The sequence below is a fragment of the Schistocerca cancellata genome, chromosome 6 (genome assembly GCF_023864275.1).
Source record: "Schistocerca cancellata isolate TAMUIC-IGC-003103 chromosome 6, iqSchCanc2.1, whole genome shotgun sequence".
NCBI lineage: Eukaryota > Metazoa > Arthropoda > Insecta > Orthoptera > Acrididae > Schistocerca > Schistocerca cancellata.
The window spans coordinates 512,794,604-512,811,827 of record NC_064631.1 but is presented as its reverse complement, the minus strand read 5'-3'; the positions used below and the strand labels follow the sequence as shown (position 1 = coordinate 512,811,827).

At 39.1% G+C, this 17,224-nt stretch overlaps 1 protein-coding gene across 1 annotated transcript in view; it reads left to right on the top strand.

The window, feature by feature from the left end:
• Positions 1–11,242, top strand: part of LOC126190954 (1-acylglycerol-3-phosphate O-acyltransferase ABHD5-like) — a 113,749-nt gene extending 102,507 nt beyond the window's left edge. The window contains exon 9 of the mRNA XM_049931614.1: positions 10,116–11,242. Within this exon, the coding sequence (XP_049787571.1) occupies positions 10,116–10,337 (222 nt within the window). The 3' untranslated portion in view covers positions 10,338–11,242. The remainder of the gene's footprint in view (positions 1–10,115) is intronic.
• The last annotated feature ends 5,982 nt before the right edge of the window (positions 11,243–17,224 follow it).

The window sequence follows — 17,224 nt, the reverse complement described above, 5'->3', positions numbered from 1 at the left end:
AAATTGAAATAAGAACACCGTGAATTCATTGTCCCAGGAAGGGGAAACTTTATTGACACATTCCTGGGGTCAGATACATCACATGAGAGGGGTTCCTAACTATCTGTTGTAGGTAGTTTCTAGAGCAGGCATTTAGTAATATTTCACAGGATATCTTATCATGCCCACCACTAACAAAACTGTATTTTTCCCAATTAATTTTTGGATGATTTAAGTCTGCATTGATGATTACAGTACAATTGGGAAACTTATAAACATCACTGCTAAAACATTCAATTACTTTTTGGTGGTGATTTTTTCGTTGTTGTGGTTTTCGGTTGTTATGCAGCTCTTTAAGCTAGTTTATTGTGTGCAAGCCTTTTCGTGTTGGAATAACTACGACAGCCTACATCCATTTGGACCTGCTTATTGTTTTCAAGCCATGGTCTCCCTCTACAATTTTGACCCCCCACCCCCTCCCCACCTACTTCCATTACCAAACTGGCAATTCCTTGTTGCCTCAGAATGTTTCCTGTCAACCAATCCCCTCATTCAGTCAACTTATGCTATAAATTTTCTTCCCCAATTCACTTCAGTACCTCTCACTTATTATTTGATCTAGCATCTGATCTTGAACATTCTTCTACAGCACCACAATTCAAAAGCTTCTTGTCTGAATTGCTTATCATCCATGTTTTCATTTCCGTACAAGACTACATTCCAGATAAATATCTTTGGAAAAGATTTCCTAACACTTAAATTTATATTAATATTAACAAATTCGTGTTTTTCAGAAATGCTTTTCTTGCTTTTGCTAGTCGGCATTGTATATCTTCCCCGTGATTTACTGAGACTACATTCCGTTCCCTATGTTTTACTTTTATTGATGTTCATCTCATAACCTCTTTACAAGATACAATCCATTCCATTCAACTGCTCTGGCAAATCCTTTGCCATCTCAGATGGAATTACAAAGTCATCAGCAAATATCAGAAGTTTTTATCCCCTCTCAGTGAGCTCTTTCCAAATTTATCCTCAGTTTTCTTAACAGCTTGCTCAGCGTACAGATTGAATTACATTGGGGAGAGACCACAACCTTGCCTCATTCCCTTTTCGACTACTTTCCTTTTCATGCCCTTTGACCTGTATAACTGCCTTCTGGTTTATGTGCAAGTTATAGTTAACTATTCTGTCCCTGCTAACTTCAGAATTTCAAACAGTGTATTACTCCTGTCACCATTGTCAAGGACTTTCTCTAAATCTATAAAAACTGTAAACATAGGTTTACCTTTCTTCCGTCTATCTGCTTAGATGAATTTAAGGGTAAATATGGCCTCATGTCTTCCTCCATTCCTCTGAAACACAAACTGATCTTCCCCAAGACTGACTTTTACCAGTTTTTCCATTCTTCTGTAAATAATCTGTATCAATATTTTGCAATGAAGACTTATTAAACTGATGGTTCATTTGGTAGTATTCACATGTGAGCACCTGCCTTCTTTGGAATTGGGATTATTACGTTGTTCCTGAAGTCTGAGGCTGTTTCAGTTGTTTCATACACTGATCAGCCAGAACATTATCACCGTCTACCTAATAGCCAGTATGTCCACCGTTGGCATGGATAATAGTGGCAACACATCATGCCACGGAAGCAGTGAGGCCTTGGTAGATCACTGGAGGGAGTTGGTACCGTATCGGCACCCACAAGTTACCCAATTCCTGTAAATTCCAGGCAGGGGTTGATGAGCTTTGACGCCATGTTCAATCACATCCCAGATGTGTTCGATCAGGTCCAGATCTGGCAAGTTGGAAGACCAGCACATCAATTGGAACTCACCACGGTGTTCCTCGAATCACTCCATCACACTGCTGGCCTTCTGACATGGCCCATTATCTTGTTGAAAAATGATTATCTTGTTGAAAAATGCCACTGCTGTCGAGAAACATGATCGTAATGAAGGGGTGTATGCAGTCTGCAACCAGTGTGCGATGCTCCTTGGCTGTCATGGTGCCTTAGACGAGCTCCACTGCACCCATGGACCTCTGTCCCATAGTGCAGGTGTCAAGGAGCTATTCCCCCGGAAGATGACGGATTCGTGCCCTCCCATCAGCATGATGAAAATAGTATCAGGATTCGTCAGACCATGCAATGTTCTGCCATTGCACCAGTGTCCAGTGCCAATGGTCATTTGCACATTTCAGTTATAGTTGCCAGTGTGATTGCGTTAATGATATTGGCACATGCATGGGTCATCAGCTGCAGAGGCCCATCATTAGGAGTGTTTGGTGCACTGTGTGTTCAGACACACTTGTGCTCTGACCAGCATTAAAGTCTGATGTTAGTTCTGCCTCAGTTTGCCACCTGTCCTGTTTGACCAGTCTGCCCTGCCTACAACGTCCAACATCTGTGATCAAATGTGGCCACCCAACCCCATGATGTCTGAATGTGGTTTCACCTTGGTTTTGCTACATGTTAAGAACTCACCAAGCACTCCTTGAACACACAACATGTGCAGTTTCCAAAATGATTGTGCCAAGCCTCCAGGCCATCACAATCTGTCCTCAGTCAAACTCAGATAGATCACATGTCTTCCCCATTCTACGTATGGACAGCATCCTCACTGATACTGCATGCACTGTGTGTGTGTGTGACTAACAGTCATTCCTCGCCAGGTGATTCTGTTTTGCCTGAATGAGTTTATGTCAGTACTAGGTCAGTGGTCATAATGTTGTGGCTGATCCGTGTATTATCTAGTACAAGGGGTAGAATAATTTTGGCTCTCACAAGTATCCAATAATTCTGAAGGAATGTTGACTACTCCAGGGACCTTGTTTCATTTAAGTCTTTCAGTGTTCTTTTAGATTCTTATCACAGTACCATATTGTCATCTCATATTCGCATACTTGCTCTTCTCGTCATATAATATTGTGCTCAAGTTATGCGTTTTACTTTATATCGACCCTCTGTATATTCTGTCCACCTGTCAGCTTTTCCTTCTTTGCTTAGTACTGGCTTTCCATCTGAGCTCTTGTTATTCGTACAGCTGCTTCTCTTTTCTGTGAAGATCTCTGTAATGGTCCTGTTGGTGTCAGTTACCTTTTCCCTAAGATATACATGCTTCTAAAGCCAAGCATTTGCCCTCTAACCATTCCTGCTTAGCCACTCCTGTATTCCTTTTTGCGTGCTTCATTTGTTGTATTTTTATATTTTCTCCTTTTGCCAATTAAATTCAGTATCTCCTGAGTTATTCAAGGATATTTACTAAGCCTTGTCTTTTTAAGTATGTGATCCTCTGCTGCATTCCCTGTTTCATCTCTCTCACCTAACCATTAGTTTTCTGTTGTATTCCTTCCTCTGTTTCAGCCCAGTGTTGCCTAATACTCGCTCTGAACAACCTCTGTTTCTTTCAGCTTAGCCAGATCCTATCTCTTTTATTTCGTATCTTATTGCAGTTCATCAGTTTTAGTTTGCAGTACATAAACAATAAATTATGATTAGAGTCAAAATCTGGTCCGTGGTAAAAAGCCTTAAAGATTCAAATCTGATTCTGAAATCTTTGTCTTACCAGTATATAAGAAATCCACCTTCCAGTGCTCCAGATTTCTTCCATATTTACAACCTTATTTCACGATTCTAAAACCTTTTTTTTTTTTTTAACCAGGCAGCTTCCTCTTTCATCCCCCCCCCCCCTTTCCCGTACATGTTCTACTGTTTTTCCTTCTCTTTCTGTACTGACATAACATGAAATGTTTCTCCTACCATCGTATTTCACAAATCACAAGTTTATCCAACTTCCGTCCATTTCCCATTTTAAATTGTCTAACCTGCCCACTCAATTACAGGATCTAACAATCCATGCTTTGATGTGTAGAATGTCAAATCTCGTTTTTGCTTCTGACATACTCCTGAGTAGACCCAGCCCGGAGATCCAAATGAGAGATTATTTTACTTCCAGGATATTTTACCTGAGATGATGTCATCATCATTAAGCCTACAATAGAGCTGCATTAAAAAAAATCATGGCTATAGATTCCCCTTGCTTTCAGCCGTTTGCAGTACAAGCATTGTAAGGCCATGTTGGCTAATGTTACAATGTCAGATCAGTCAATGGTCCAAACAGTTGTCCTTTCAACTGCTGTTCTGCCTTCTCAGAAGCCACAGATAGTCTGGTCTCTTCACAGATACCCCTCCATTGTGGTTATATATGTGGTACTTTATCATTGAGGTACACATTCAGTTGTTTCATCTTGGCGCGGTTCGTGGTTCATGGAGGATGCCAGAAAAACCTATATTTTCTGTTCAGGTGACACATGTAATAATAGTGTACTAAAGTAAATGATTACTATCTGCATTTAGAGTTTTTACGTCTACAGAATATATTCTCCATTGTGATATAACTGTGAAGACTACTGTAGCATTTACAAGGCAACTAAAGATGGTACCAGATAGTTTCATTTTGGTCAAAAGTAGTATTGTGGCCTAAAAGACACACTCTAAAAGTTCAGTATGTGTTTAATGTTTGTAGATCTAGCATTAACATAAAATGGCGACAGTTCAAAGTTGCATTGAGACAAAGATGCTATACTTTCCCAGAATAAATTTTATCGTAAGAGTAAAGTCAGGTGAACCAGTTTGATTATATGTTAAAATGAAAATGGGGAAATATTTGTAAGTATTTATTTACAAAATAATGCCACCTTTTTAGAGTGGCAAATGATAAATAGTACAATTATTTATTTTGGAAACAAATAAAACTTAGTGTTTATTCTTAAAATTATTTAATTGGATAGATAAAAAAATCTGCTCACCAAGTGGCGGCAGAACACACACATAAAAGACTATTATGTTTGGCAAGCTTTTGGAGCCAGTGGCTTCTTCTTCAGGCAGAAGAGTTGAAGGGGAAGGTAGAAGGGTGAAGGAAAAGCACTGGAGAGGTCTAGGAAAAGGGGGTAGATTTTGGGAAAGTCACCCAGAACCGCGGGTCAGGGGAGACTTACTGTACGGGATAGGGGAGACTTACTGTACGGGATGAGAAAGAAAGACACATTATTTGTAGTTTTTATGCAACCAATAAATTACGCCTTTTTATTTTGGGCTATGTGTCGAACAATGCACGTAGTAGGTTATGCTGAAATTGCATTAGGTTTCTCGCTTTTCTTTCTATTGTTACCATAGTGTGTTGTCTGATTTTTTGCAAATCTGTAAGATTTGATAAATTAAATGGTATACTTAAGAGATTTCCCAATAGTAATTGATACTAGTCACCGACCCTTTGCCAAAAGAATGATACTTCTGTTTTATCAAAATGTGTTTTAGTGTATTGTCTTTGCAGAGTCCAAGACATTGCACTGTAGTTGGAATTTCGCTATTTGAAATTATGCCTTTCTTTATTCAAAATGGTCATAGACCCTAGATGTATGTATGCCTATTTATGAAACTCAGGAAAATAGTTGCTAATATAATTTACTGCTCACGACAGTTGTTGGAAACTGTTACTGATTCTACAGGAAAATAAATAAAAATAAGCATCTCTCCTGGAGTGCTTTTATTAGGTTTACAAAATGGAGTTTCCAATGTGTCTGAAACTGGAAGTGTACAATCCATTTGTAGTGACAATTTTTACTAACATCAGTGAAACATGGACAGTAATCGAGATTATTGGAAATCTGGGAGCTGTTCAGTGATCAATGGGGCAATGTGCATTGGCAATTGCTGGGAGAGATAAATAGATAGGTGAGTGGACGGAAGATAAACTAAGGAAATTCTTTGCTGGATTCCAAGAGATAGAGAGACAAACAAAATGAAGACCTATGGGAAGGTGTGGCCATTAAAATTATACCACTGGGAAATATAACAAGCAACTAAGTTTTATCTGTTAAACAAACATATAAAGAAGTTTTACTTTTTGTGAGTATCGAGCATAATGTGAACATACGATTAAGTTTGTAGGTAATTTGAGGGTGTGCAAACTGCGAAATTTAGTGCACAGGGCTGCCAGCTCCAGCACCAATAGCAACTCTAACCCACATGGGCATCGAGTCACACCAAGCTTTAATGTCGGATAAGGGCACGCTGTTCCGTACTGCTTGAAGTCTGCACCAAAGTTCACCAACAGTAGTGCCTGGTAAGAGGCTGTGTGCCAGACTCTAGGCAACTCATGGCGAAATGTTTTTGATGGATGAGAGAGATTAGGAGAATGCGCTGTGCAGGGCGACAGTCAACATACACATTTACATCTACGTCTAAGTCTGCATACCCCACAAGCCACTGACTCTGTGTGGCAGAGGGTACCCTTTACCACAACTAATCATTTCCTTTCCTGTTCTATCGGAGATAGAGCAAGCAAAAAACAACTACCCATGTGCCTCCGTATAATCTCTAATTTCTCATAGTCATTAAGCGAAATTATGTTGTTGGCAGTAGAATTGTTCTGCAGTCAGCTTCAAATGCTAGCTTTCTAAATTTTATCAGTATTGTTCCTCGAAAATGATGTCACCTTCCCTCCAGGGATCCCCATTTGATTTCCCGAAGCATCTCCTTAATACTTGTGTGTTGCTCGAACCCTCTGGTAATAAATCTACCAGCCCACCTCTATTGCTTTGATGTCTTCCTTTAATCCGGCATTATGCTGATCTCAAAGACTTGAGCAGTACTCAAGAATAGATCACACTTCTGTGCTATGTATGGTGTCCTTTGCAGATGAATCTTACTTTCCCAAAATTCTCCCAACAAACCGAAGTCGACAATCAGCCTTCCCTACCACAATCCTCACATTCTGGTTCCACATATTTAAACAATTTGACTGTGTCAAGCAGCACACTATTAATGCTGTATCCCAACATTAGGAGTTTGTTTTTCCTACTCATCTGCATTAACTTATATTCTTCTACATTTAGAGCTAGCTGCCTTTCATCACACCAACTAGAAATTGTGTCTAAGTCATATTGTATCCTCCTGCAGTCAATCAACTTCAACACCTTCCTGTACACCAATGTCATCAGCCAACAGCTGAGATGCAGATTGCTACTCATCTTGTCTGCAAGATAATTTATGTATGTAAAAATAGGGGTCCTATTACAATTTCATACAGTGCTCCTAATCCCTAATGATCACTTGTCATTGAGGAAATCATCTTTGGTTCACACATGCCCTGTAGAGGACATTGGCAGCATACGGCGTTGTGTTATCCTAATTAAAAGTAATATCATGGAGACTTCAAAATGGAGGCATAGCAGGAAATGTAATAGTTGTTTGAGGAAATTTCGGTCTTGCAGCCAGTCGACATCAACTAAACTCCACGATATTTCAACTGGACACCTGCCAGTCATTCTCAGGTGAGCCACCGAAGACAGATGAATATGTCCTCAATTCCACCACACATAAATACGTGCTAAAAAGTAATGTCTCCAAATTTTTTACATGAAAACCCTCAAAGCCTTTTAAATAAAACAAACATTATCAACATTCTTCATTTTTATTCTTCATGTCTACTTAAATGCAGCCCTCTGCTGATGGAGGTCACTTAATTGTAGCTTGTTTCGTGGTGGTACGTATTGTAACTATGTTGGTGCATGAGAAATGGCATGCCGTAATATAGTTTCAAATTCAAAGATTTTGTCCACATGTGCAGCACCCCCTCCTTCAGCACAATAATACCAGACCACACATCAGCACTGCAGCATGTGCAAAAATCGAAATCCTGGGGTTCACTCTCATCAATCAAACAGTTGTGACTTGGCTCCATCGGATTTTCATCTGTTGCCAAAACTTAAAAAAAAAAACACATGTGAAGACTTCATTTTGATAGTGATGAAGCAGTGCAAGCAAAGATGAGATTGTGCCGCTGTCAACAAAGTCAAACATTTCTGCAATGTTGTTATCAACAAACTGACTGTCATTGGGAGAAATGTGTTTGTCCCCCGAGTGCCTTTGTTGAAAAATAAATACTCTCAAAGAAAACAAAACAAAACACCCACCACAGAGGAATTATCTGAATGGGACTGAAATCATTAGATGTCATATACTTATATATACATGTACAGACAATGGAAAATCCAGGATGAAATCTAACAATATTATGAAAAGGATAGTTGCTGCTCACCATTTTGTTGAGCCCAACCTACATAGGCAGGAATGATCATCAAAATAAAATAAGAGAAATCAGAGCTCGAACGGAAATGTTTAGGTGTTCGTTTTTCCCGCGCGCTGTTCGGGAGTGGAATGGTAGAGAGATAGTATGATTGTGGTTCGATGAACCCTCTGCCAAGCACTTAAATGTGAATTGCAGAGTAATCATGTAGATGTAGATATAGCGGAGATGCTGAGTCACAGATAGGCATAACAAATAGACTGTCACAAAGTGAGCTTTCGCCCAACAAGGCCTTTGTTGAAAATAGATCCCCCCCCCCCCCCCCCCCCCCCGCCACACACACACACACACACACACACACACACACACACACACATATGATCAGTTTCTGGCAGCTGGGCCACACTACAAACAGCTGTCAGTACATGATGGGAGAGGCAACTGGGTGGTTGGTGGGAAGGATCCAGATGGCATAGACTGTGAAAACATTGAGTTGGGCAGCGTGCTCAGTGACAGGGTGGTCCACTTGTTTCTTGGCCACAGTTTGTCAGTGGCCTTTCATGCAGACAGCTTGTTAGTTGTCATGTCCATGTAGAATGCAGCACAGTGGTTGTTGCTTAGCTTGTAGATCACTTGACTGGTTTCACGGGTAACCCTGCCTTTGATGGGATAGATGGTGGTGGGTGGATATATGGGACAGATCTTGCATCTAGCTCTACGAGCTATGGGGCAAGGGGTGGGGAGTAGGGGTTGTGTAGGAATGGACGAGTATATTGTGTAGGGCAGACCCCTTTAGCTGCCATCCACGGCAGCCTTACAGCACAGCAGAATATCAGTTATATCCTACACCTCATTGCTTTTACCCTCCATGGCAAACTGTCCTGGCTTTACACTTCAGCAAGATAATCACTGCCCATAGAAGGTGTGAGAGTTTCTACTGCTTATCTTCATGCTTGCCAAATCCTACCTGAGGTAGCGAGGTCACTGGATCTCTACCCAATTGAGAACATAATGGGCAAGTCCCTTGAACCAGCTCAGGATTTTGTTGATCTAACATGCCTGTTGGACAGAATTTGGTATGATATCCCTCAGGAGGATGTCCAACAACTTTATCAATCAGTGCCAAGCTGGATAACTGGATCAACAGACCACTGACTTGCTCAATTGTGAAGCTCTTTCTCTTTAATAAATCATCCAGATTTTCTGAAATGTAATCATCACATCTACAGATTTCCATCCCATTTGGATAATACTTTCACGGTGCACCTCCCCCCCCCCCCCCCTTCTTCCTCTTAGAGTGTATGTAGACATGAAGAGTGATGATGTAAAATGTATATAACGTTTCTTTTTTTAAAAAAAAGGCTTTAAGATTTTTCACATAAAAAGTCTGGAGCCATTACTTTTCAGAACACCCTCATATAATGCACTGTGAGTATTCTTCGCAAGCACCAAAATGGTGTTGAGAGATGGAGCACACTGCCCAGCGGCAGTACCCTAACTAGTGGAAGTGCAGAACTTAACTGTCTTCTGCGATGCTGCTCACCACACATTTGCGCAGTTTCTGTAGTAACAGAGTCCCAAAAAGATATTGCTGTAGCCAAAATTATTGTTTTATCATAATTTGTGGAATGTCTGATGGAGACACTATTTTTGATGGAATCAGTCATTTTACTGATATATGCATGTTGTTCTGTATTTTTGAAACTTATAAATGCAGCTCACACACATGCGTTTGCGTGAGAGTGTGTATGTTGTCTACTTATGACAAAGGCCTTGTTGGGCGAAAGCTAACTTTCTGATAGTCTTTTTGTTGTGCCTTTCTGTGACACAGCATCTCTGTTATATGGTGAGTAGCAACCATCCTTTTCATTATATATGCTTATTTTGGTGCATACATTACACCCACACAGTGTCTGCAGTTACTTTAGAATAATCTTGTATAGAAGCTGAAATGGTAGAATTCGTATTTAGACATACCCTGTTTCATTTTAAAATAAATGATGAAAGTCAGGTTAAAATTGTCAGATCTACATTTTTTTGTTGCAGGTTGTTACTGGAGCGGGGCATCATGTTTATGCTGATAAAAGTGATCTTTTCAACCGCCATGTTGCTGAAGCTTGTGAAATTTCAGATCTTAAGGAAAAAACCATTTTTGCTCTTCGTGCACAAAATGATAAACAAGAAAACGAGGAGGAAGAAAATAAGAATAAAGAGAAACTTGGAGAAAATCCGAGTACACCTCATAACACAACGAATGATCCCCTCTAACATGGGTGCTACATGTGAAAGGCGACATTTTTTAAACAAATTATGTCATCATGTATGTTGAAAGTGACATCAAACATGTATTGGAGTCATTTTATATTACTTATTTAATGTGCAAGGAATGAAGTAAATGTAGGTATATTTTCTGTGGCAGCTGGCTCTCCCATAGATAAATATTAAAGTGTGAAATTGTTCTATTGCCATTAAATGGCAGCCTTCCAATGTATTTTATTTTGTACATTATTAGCAAGGAATTTTGCTTACATTGTACAAAGAACACAGGCATGTCTGAAAGAAGGTTCAACTTGCTCTTCAGTGTGTGACTGGACTGTATCAGGTTTATAAAAAGTCCCATCATACCTCTTCTGCCTTCCTCTGTTTATCAGAATCCATACTACCTCACATTTATCTATTTAGTGTGTCCTACATCTGTGTGCATCATTATAGGTAAAGCTTAATAACTTTTTTACCCAATTTCGTATTACTGTGGCTATTCACGATTTGGGGGCAATTTTACTCTCTTCACATGATAAAACATTATTGCTGTCAAAGTAAGCTAAGTTCATTCACCTCAGTTACAGATTGTTAAGATATCTTATTACTAATTGGAGGAGCAAGCTGCTCTTCTTATTTGGATTGTGATACTTGCCTTGTCAAATGAAATTTTACTATGCTCAGTTGTTTGATGTTTAAAGTTTCTAGTTTTTTAATGGTAAAGAAAAGTATTTATTTAGAAATGGCCACAATTATTCTTCTGTGATAGGTGCTGTGAAATTTGTATATTCATTTGGTTGTTTTTGTGAGGAATGTTGTTTATATATTTTGTTGACAGATTTAGTCCATAATAGTTTTAATCTAATAATCTGTCAGTTAACAAATTAATAAAAGAACAAAATATATTTATTTAATATTTGTGAGTGACTCTTACTGTGTCATATTATTGAGAGTTATCATTTTTGAAATGTTTATGTGATAATACTTTCAGGTAGTTTCATGTGGGTTTTTGATGATGTTTTTAATGCTAGAGATAAAGCAATTGAAGTTCTTCCACAATTACAGTTAGAAAATCAAAACTTAATTTTTTTTTAAATTACTCATTGAGTCGTATTTGAAAACTGAAATAAATGAAAGTTGCCGTCTACAACATCGAAGTGTTAACAGAGACATGCCAGAGTTGATACTTTTGCAGCATATATCAGCAAAATGACTGATTTCGTCAAAAATAGCGTCTTTACCAGACATTTAGACTTTTATTTGTTATTGCCTTACTCCATAGTCCTTCTCAGTCAGGGACAAGAGTAATAACACATTTAGTTAGAGGTGCATGTGTTTGGGCTGGCTTGCGGTCATTGCAAAATACACATCATCTCACAAAAGTGACAGGAAGGCATACCAGATGTCTCAGAGCTCACATGATGGCCAAACTGTGATTCAACCACAGTTTTCTAACGCATAACAGCTTCCCAGTAACTTGGATTATAGGAGTATGACATTTTGTAACATTGCCTTTCTTTATATTTATTCTTATCCCTTGTCCTTCACTCTGTTTTCTTTTGGGTTTAAATGAAGATTCTGTTTTGTTCTGCTTCCAAGTGTGAAATTGTGAGAGTTTAATATTGAAATTAAATAATCATGTTAACTGTATCACAAATCAGTAACCCCAAAACTCTGACATGATCCAAAGAGTTGACACCAAGAAAACAGTGGCATCTGCATTTTATATATCTGCAACAAAGTAATACATTACAAATTTAAATACACAAGCTGTGCATTAGAAGTTACTAAAACTTATGGAAATGGACATTTTCAATTGGATGTTTTAAAGAAAGATCTAAGGTACTGTTTAAATTTTGCTGATCATAAGATACTACTTGTAAAATTTTGTAATGATTTCCATCCGGACTACATAGTAAACCTATCTACGAACAATTTCGTCACCACATCTTACTAAGATGGATTGTGCTGAGTGATAAAGAAAATTTTCACTCGACGTGTTTCAGCTTAAAGGATAGGAATAAAACTGCTTTCGAACCAAGCAACTTCACGAGGTTAAAGATATTCGTCTGTAAGCTGTTGAAGTTTTTCTAAGCAGGTGCCACTCTTGAGTGAAGAGTTCGTATGGAAAGAAATTCCCTGGAAAAATTGCATTTCATTTGCGTGTGATAAAGTCAATACAATGGTGCGACGTATAAAAGGAATTGCTGCTTTTTTGAAGAAAGGTCAAACCACCTATAATAATACAAACTTGGTCTCACCACTTACTTCATGTGTCTGCATAAATGGATGCAAAAAGTCTCAAAATTTTAATGCTGAAGAATTTGTAATCAACCCTTACTACTTTCTCCAAAAAAGTTCAAAAAGGCAGTCTACTTTTAAACTTTGGCAAGGTATATATGGCACTAAACCCCATAAAATGCTGAATTACATCATTTGTGTAGGGTGGCGCTCCGTGCTCCAATTGATAAAAAGAATAATTGAACAGTGGGACCCTCTGGTAAAATTTTTCCATGAGGAACCTTCAAAAAAAATATAAGGAGCTCTCACTTAAGTAGAGTACACTCTATTCTGAATTATCCGCTCAAGAACGTAGCTAGAATTTTGTATGTACCAGGTGATCAGAAAGTCGGTATAAATTTAATACTTAATAAACCACAGAATAATGTAGATAGAGAAGTAAAAATTGACACAGATGCTTGGAATGACATGGGGTTTTATTAGAGAAAAAACAACAAAGTTCACAAAAGTCTGACAGTTGGCGCTGGACAGCAAAACATCAGTGACTGCTCATGACAATCATGTATAAAAGGAGCTGTAATCAGAGAGAGAATCAGAGGCGCCAGCAGTCGCAGCCTGTTGATGTTATCTGAAAAGGCACTTTTAGTGAAGCTGTATTACTAGAATGGGGAACGTGCTAGTTCAGCGTTACGATCCTATCGCCATAGGAAGAGGATTCAAACGGGTAAAGATCTGATGACAAATGCAGCTGTGGCGAGAATGATTTCGAAGTTCGAAGCCACGGGTTGTTTAGACGATAGACCCCGTAGTGGCCGACCGAGCACTGCTGAGACAGTTCAGGAAGAAATGGAGACTGTAGTGGGTTCATCTATGCACGGGGAAGTCAGCGCTCATGCATTCGCACGTTGCACCGACATTCCATACACTACTGTTTGGTTGGCACTTAGGCATACCCTCTGATGCTATCTGTGCAAAATCCATTGGCATCATGAACTGTTACCCGGCGATTTAGTGAAACAGAGGGCATTTGCGGTGTGGGCGTTTCAAAAGATGGCGGAAGATGATGATTGGTTGAGTTACATGTTGTGGACCGACGAAGCTCATTTCACGCTCCGAGGGTCTGTCAACGCCCACAACTGTAGGATTTGGGCTACCGAAAATCCTAGAACTGTCGTGGAAACTCCATTGCACGACGAGAAAGTCACAGTATGAGTTGGAGTTACCACATCTACCGTTATTGGGCCTTTTTTCTGTGAGGAAATGTGTGATTCTGGTTTTGTAACTGCTACTGTGACGGGTGAGAGGTAAGCCAATATGTCACAGTATCGCATCATCCCCAGCCTGGCTGATAAACACCTGCTGGAATGTACAATATTTATGCAGGATGGCGCTCCACCCCATATTGCTATATGCGTGAAAGATCTCTTGGGCGCGTCATTTGGTGATGATCGTGTGCTCAGCTGCCACTTTCGTCATGCTTGGCCTCCCAGGTCCCCAGACCTCAATCCATGCGATTATTAGCTTTGGGGTTACCTGAAGTCGCAAGTGTATCGTGATCGACCGACATCTCTAGGGATGCTGAAAGACAACATCCGACACCAATGCCTCACCATAACTCCGGACATGCTTTACAGTGCTGTTCACGTTATTCCTCGACTACAGCTATTATTGAGGAATGGTGGTGGACATATTGAGCATTTCCTGTAAAGAACATCATCTTTGCTTTGTCTTACTTAGTTATGCTAATTATTCCTATTCTGATCAGATGAAGCGCCATCTGTTGGACATTTTTTGAACTTTTGTATTTTTTTGGTTCTAATAAAATCCCATGTCATTCCAAGCATGTGTCTCAATTTGTACCTCTCTATTTACATTATTCCGTGATTTATTCAGTTTTCAAATTTATACTGACTCTATTGCCAAATGAATTAAAATTCTAGTATGATGTTTTGCCTTTTTGCTAATAAAACACAGCTCAGTCCTCTAATAAGATGCACTACAGTACAGATGCAGAAAAATCTTAACGTTCTGCTGATTACTTGGACAAGTTCAAGCAGTCCACTGAAAAAAATATTTTAGAGACGAACTATAGAATGTGCTGTCATCACACACCTCTTCCACACCCCACAAACCCCCCCTCATCATTCTTTGTTGGTTTCCATAATTGATTACAACCCAGATGACCAGATTGGGTGATATTTTGACATTTGGGCTAGTAATGATAGAAATTTGGGCAAAATTTTTAAAAGAAATGTAGCCATCATCGTTTGGGCAATATTTTTGTTGATCAATGACATTTGTGGTGATACAAGTGAAGCCAAGTGTATTTTTGTGCATCAATTTTAATTTAATGCTATTTGTAATGATGTTTACCACTGCACTGCCTTGTGAAGTACTGAAATATTGCAACCCCAAAGTTATATCAGTCTCCAAATAATGATGCCAGTGCTAACCTTAAACTGCAATGGATAGGCAGTTACGCTATTATAGTAGTATGTATATATTTTTTACTTGCTATAATGTTAGTGAACAAATCAAAATCAGTTTTCCTCTTCTTTTTTGTTTCAAACTTATCCACAATTAGAAACTATCGCATCAGTATAAAGCAGAAAAACAATAAACAGCACTGCATACATTAAATTCACTTGCAAGTAGGAACTGAACTGATGTTAAGTCCCATAGTGCTCAGAGCCATTTGAACCATTTGAACTGAACTGATTAACAAAACAATGAATGAGCTCATGAGATGAACAACATATGGTAGTTGGTCTTGGCTTAAGTACAAATGGGATGAGCTATAACTGCAAGTGTTATCGACAGTTTGAAGGATTCGGTAGCCTTGTTAAGTATCGGAAGTGTTCATCCCTTTTACGTCAAATGATTAAAAATCAAAATACCTTTCAATTTCACTACATAGTCCCTAGGTTGTGACAGTGGGATAGGGGGGTCTGGACCCCCCTTTGGCTAAGTCCTTGATCCAGTTATTAAACTACCGTATTTACTCGAATCTAAGCCGCACTTTTTCTCCGGTTTTCGTAATCCAAAAAACCGCCTGCGGCTTAGAATCGAGTGCAAAGCAAGCGGAAGCTATGAAAAACGTTGGTACATGCCGCCACAACTAACTTCTGCCGTCGAATATATGTAGCGCTACGCAGGCATGCTTTGTATGCACAAAGATAAATACTGGCGCCAAAACCGCTGCGTCAGTAAATAAATTAAAAAAAAAAAAAAGTTGAAGACGAGCTTTTTTTCTCCGCCGCGAGTTTCGACCACTGCATTTTCATACATTATCCAACGAAGTAAATACAAATTCCGTATTGTTCATCTTCGAATGTAGCACAATTTCAGTGTACTACGAAAATCTGACTGGCAAGGCTGTTTGGGATGTTTGTCAATATGGCCAACTTCACGTTCTGAATTTTTTCCTATCTGTGTGAAGAGATGGTTGCTAATAGGAACCTGATGAAATTTGAATCACATACAGTATTCTCTTCACCATAAGAATAATACGAATATAAACATTTTGCCATGTATTCTTTCGTGTTTGCTGCTCTCTCATTTAAATCCTGTCTGCCTAATAAACTACGAAACTAGAGTGAGACAACAGCAAAACGCGGAAGAATATACGTATCGTGTCATGTTTATATTCGTATTATTCTTATGCCTAATAGTGATACAGTCAGAAATGAAGCACGGAAAGTGACTAGATTTTTAAATCTAAGATGACTCTAATTTCTGTGCAGAATTTGATGTAATAAAGAAGCGGCCGCAAAGATTTTCAAACGGAGAAAAAGTTTCGCCCAACTCTCGTTTAGAACATGTTCTATCATACGCAGTCTATTATTTGATTCTTGTTGATCATTATCAAAGAAAGCAGCAGTGTAAGTAACAACAAATAGCAGTCTCTTGCCATTGTTTCGCTAATGAGACGATTCCTCTCTTTTTTTTTTTTAATTGTACGTGGCGGTAGCGCGCACAAAAGCAAGCCATGCCGCGAGCCGCGACAGGCCGTAAACACGCACTATCAGAATGCGACAAACAATGCATGACACAGTGCAGTAATGCATTTTCAGCTTAAGAGTGACGCAAACACCTATAACAAAGAAAACGGCACTTATCAGATCAAAGCAAAATAAGCAATCGATTCAAACCAGACGAAGCACGTGAAAAAGGAAGGGCACCCGTATAAATACGGACGGAGCGCCTGACGCATAGCAATGGCTACGTGGTAAAGCTTAACTGCTAAGCTTACGACTCGAACCAAACTACTGCGGCTCTATCGTCATTCATTCAACCTAAATTGTGTCTCATATTACAATGGACCAACTTTGTTTCGATTTGGAGGTGCGGCCTACAACTTTTCTCTCACCTTGAATTTCGAGTCTCAAATTTCAGGTGTGGCTTAGATTCGGGAAATTTTTTTTTCCTTTATTTCGAGTCTCATTTTTCAGGTGCGGCTTAGATTCGAGTAAATACGGTATACATTCTCTCTCTTTCCCCACAAAGAAGAGCCAGTAATTCATAAACTTGATAGCGTGATAGCATCCTAATTACCTTATTTACAGATTTGATTGTGAGATTTATCAAACCTTCTGTAGTGCCTACTTCTGGTTGTCTGCTGGAATTGAAATTTCATAAAACTAAATATTAGAAAG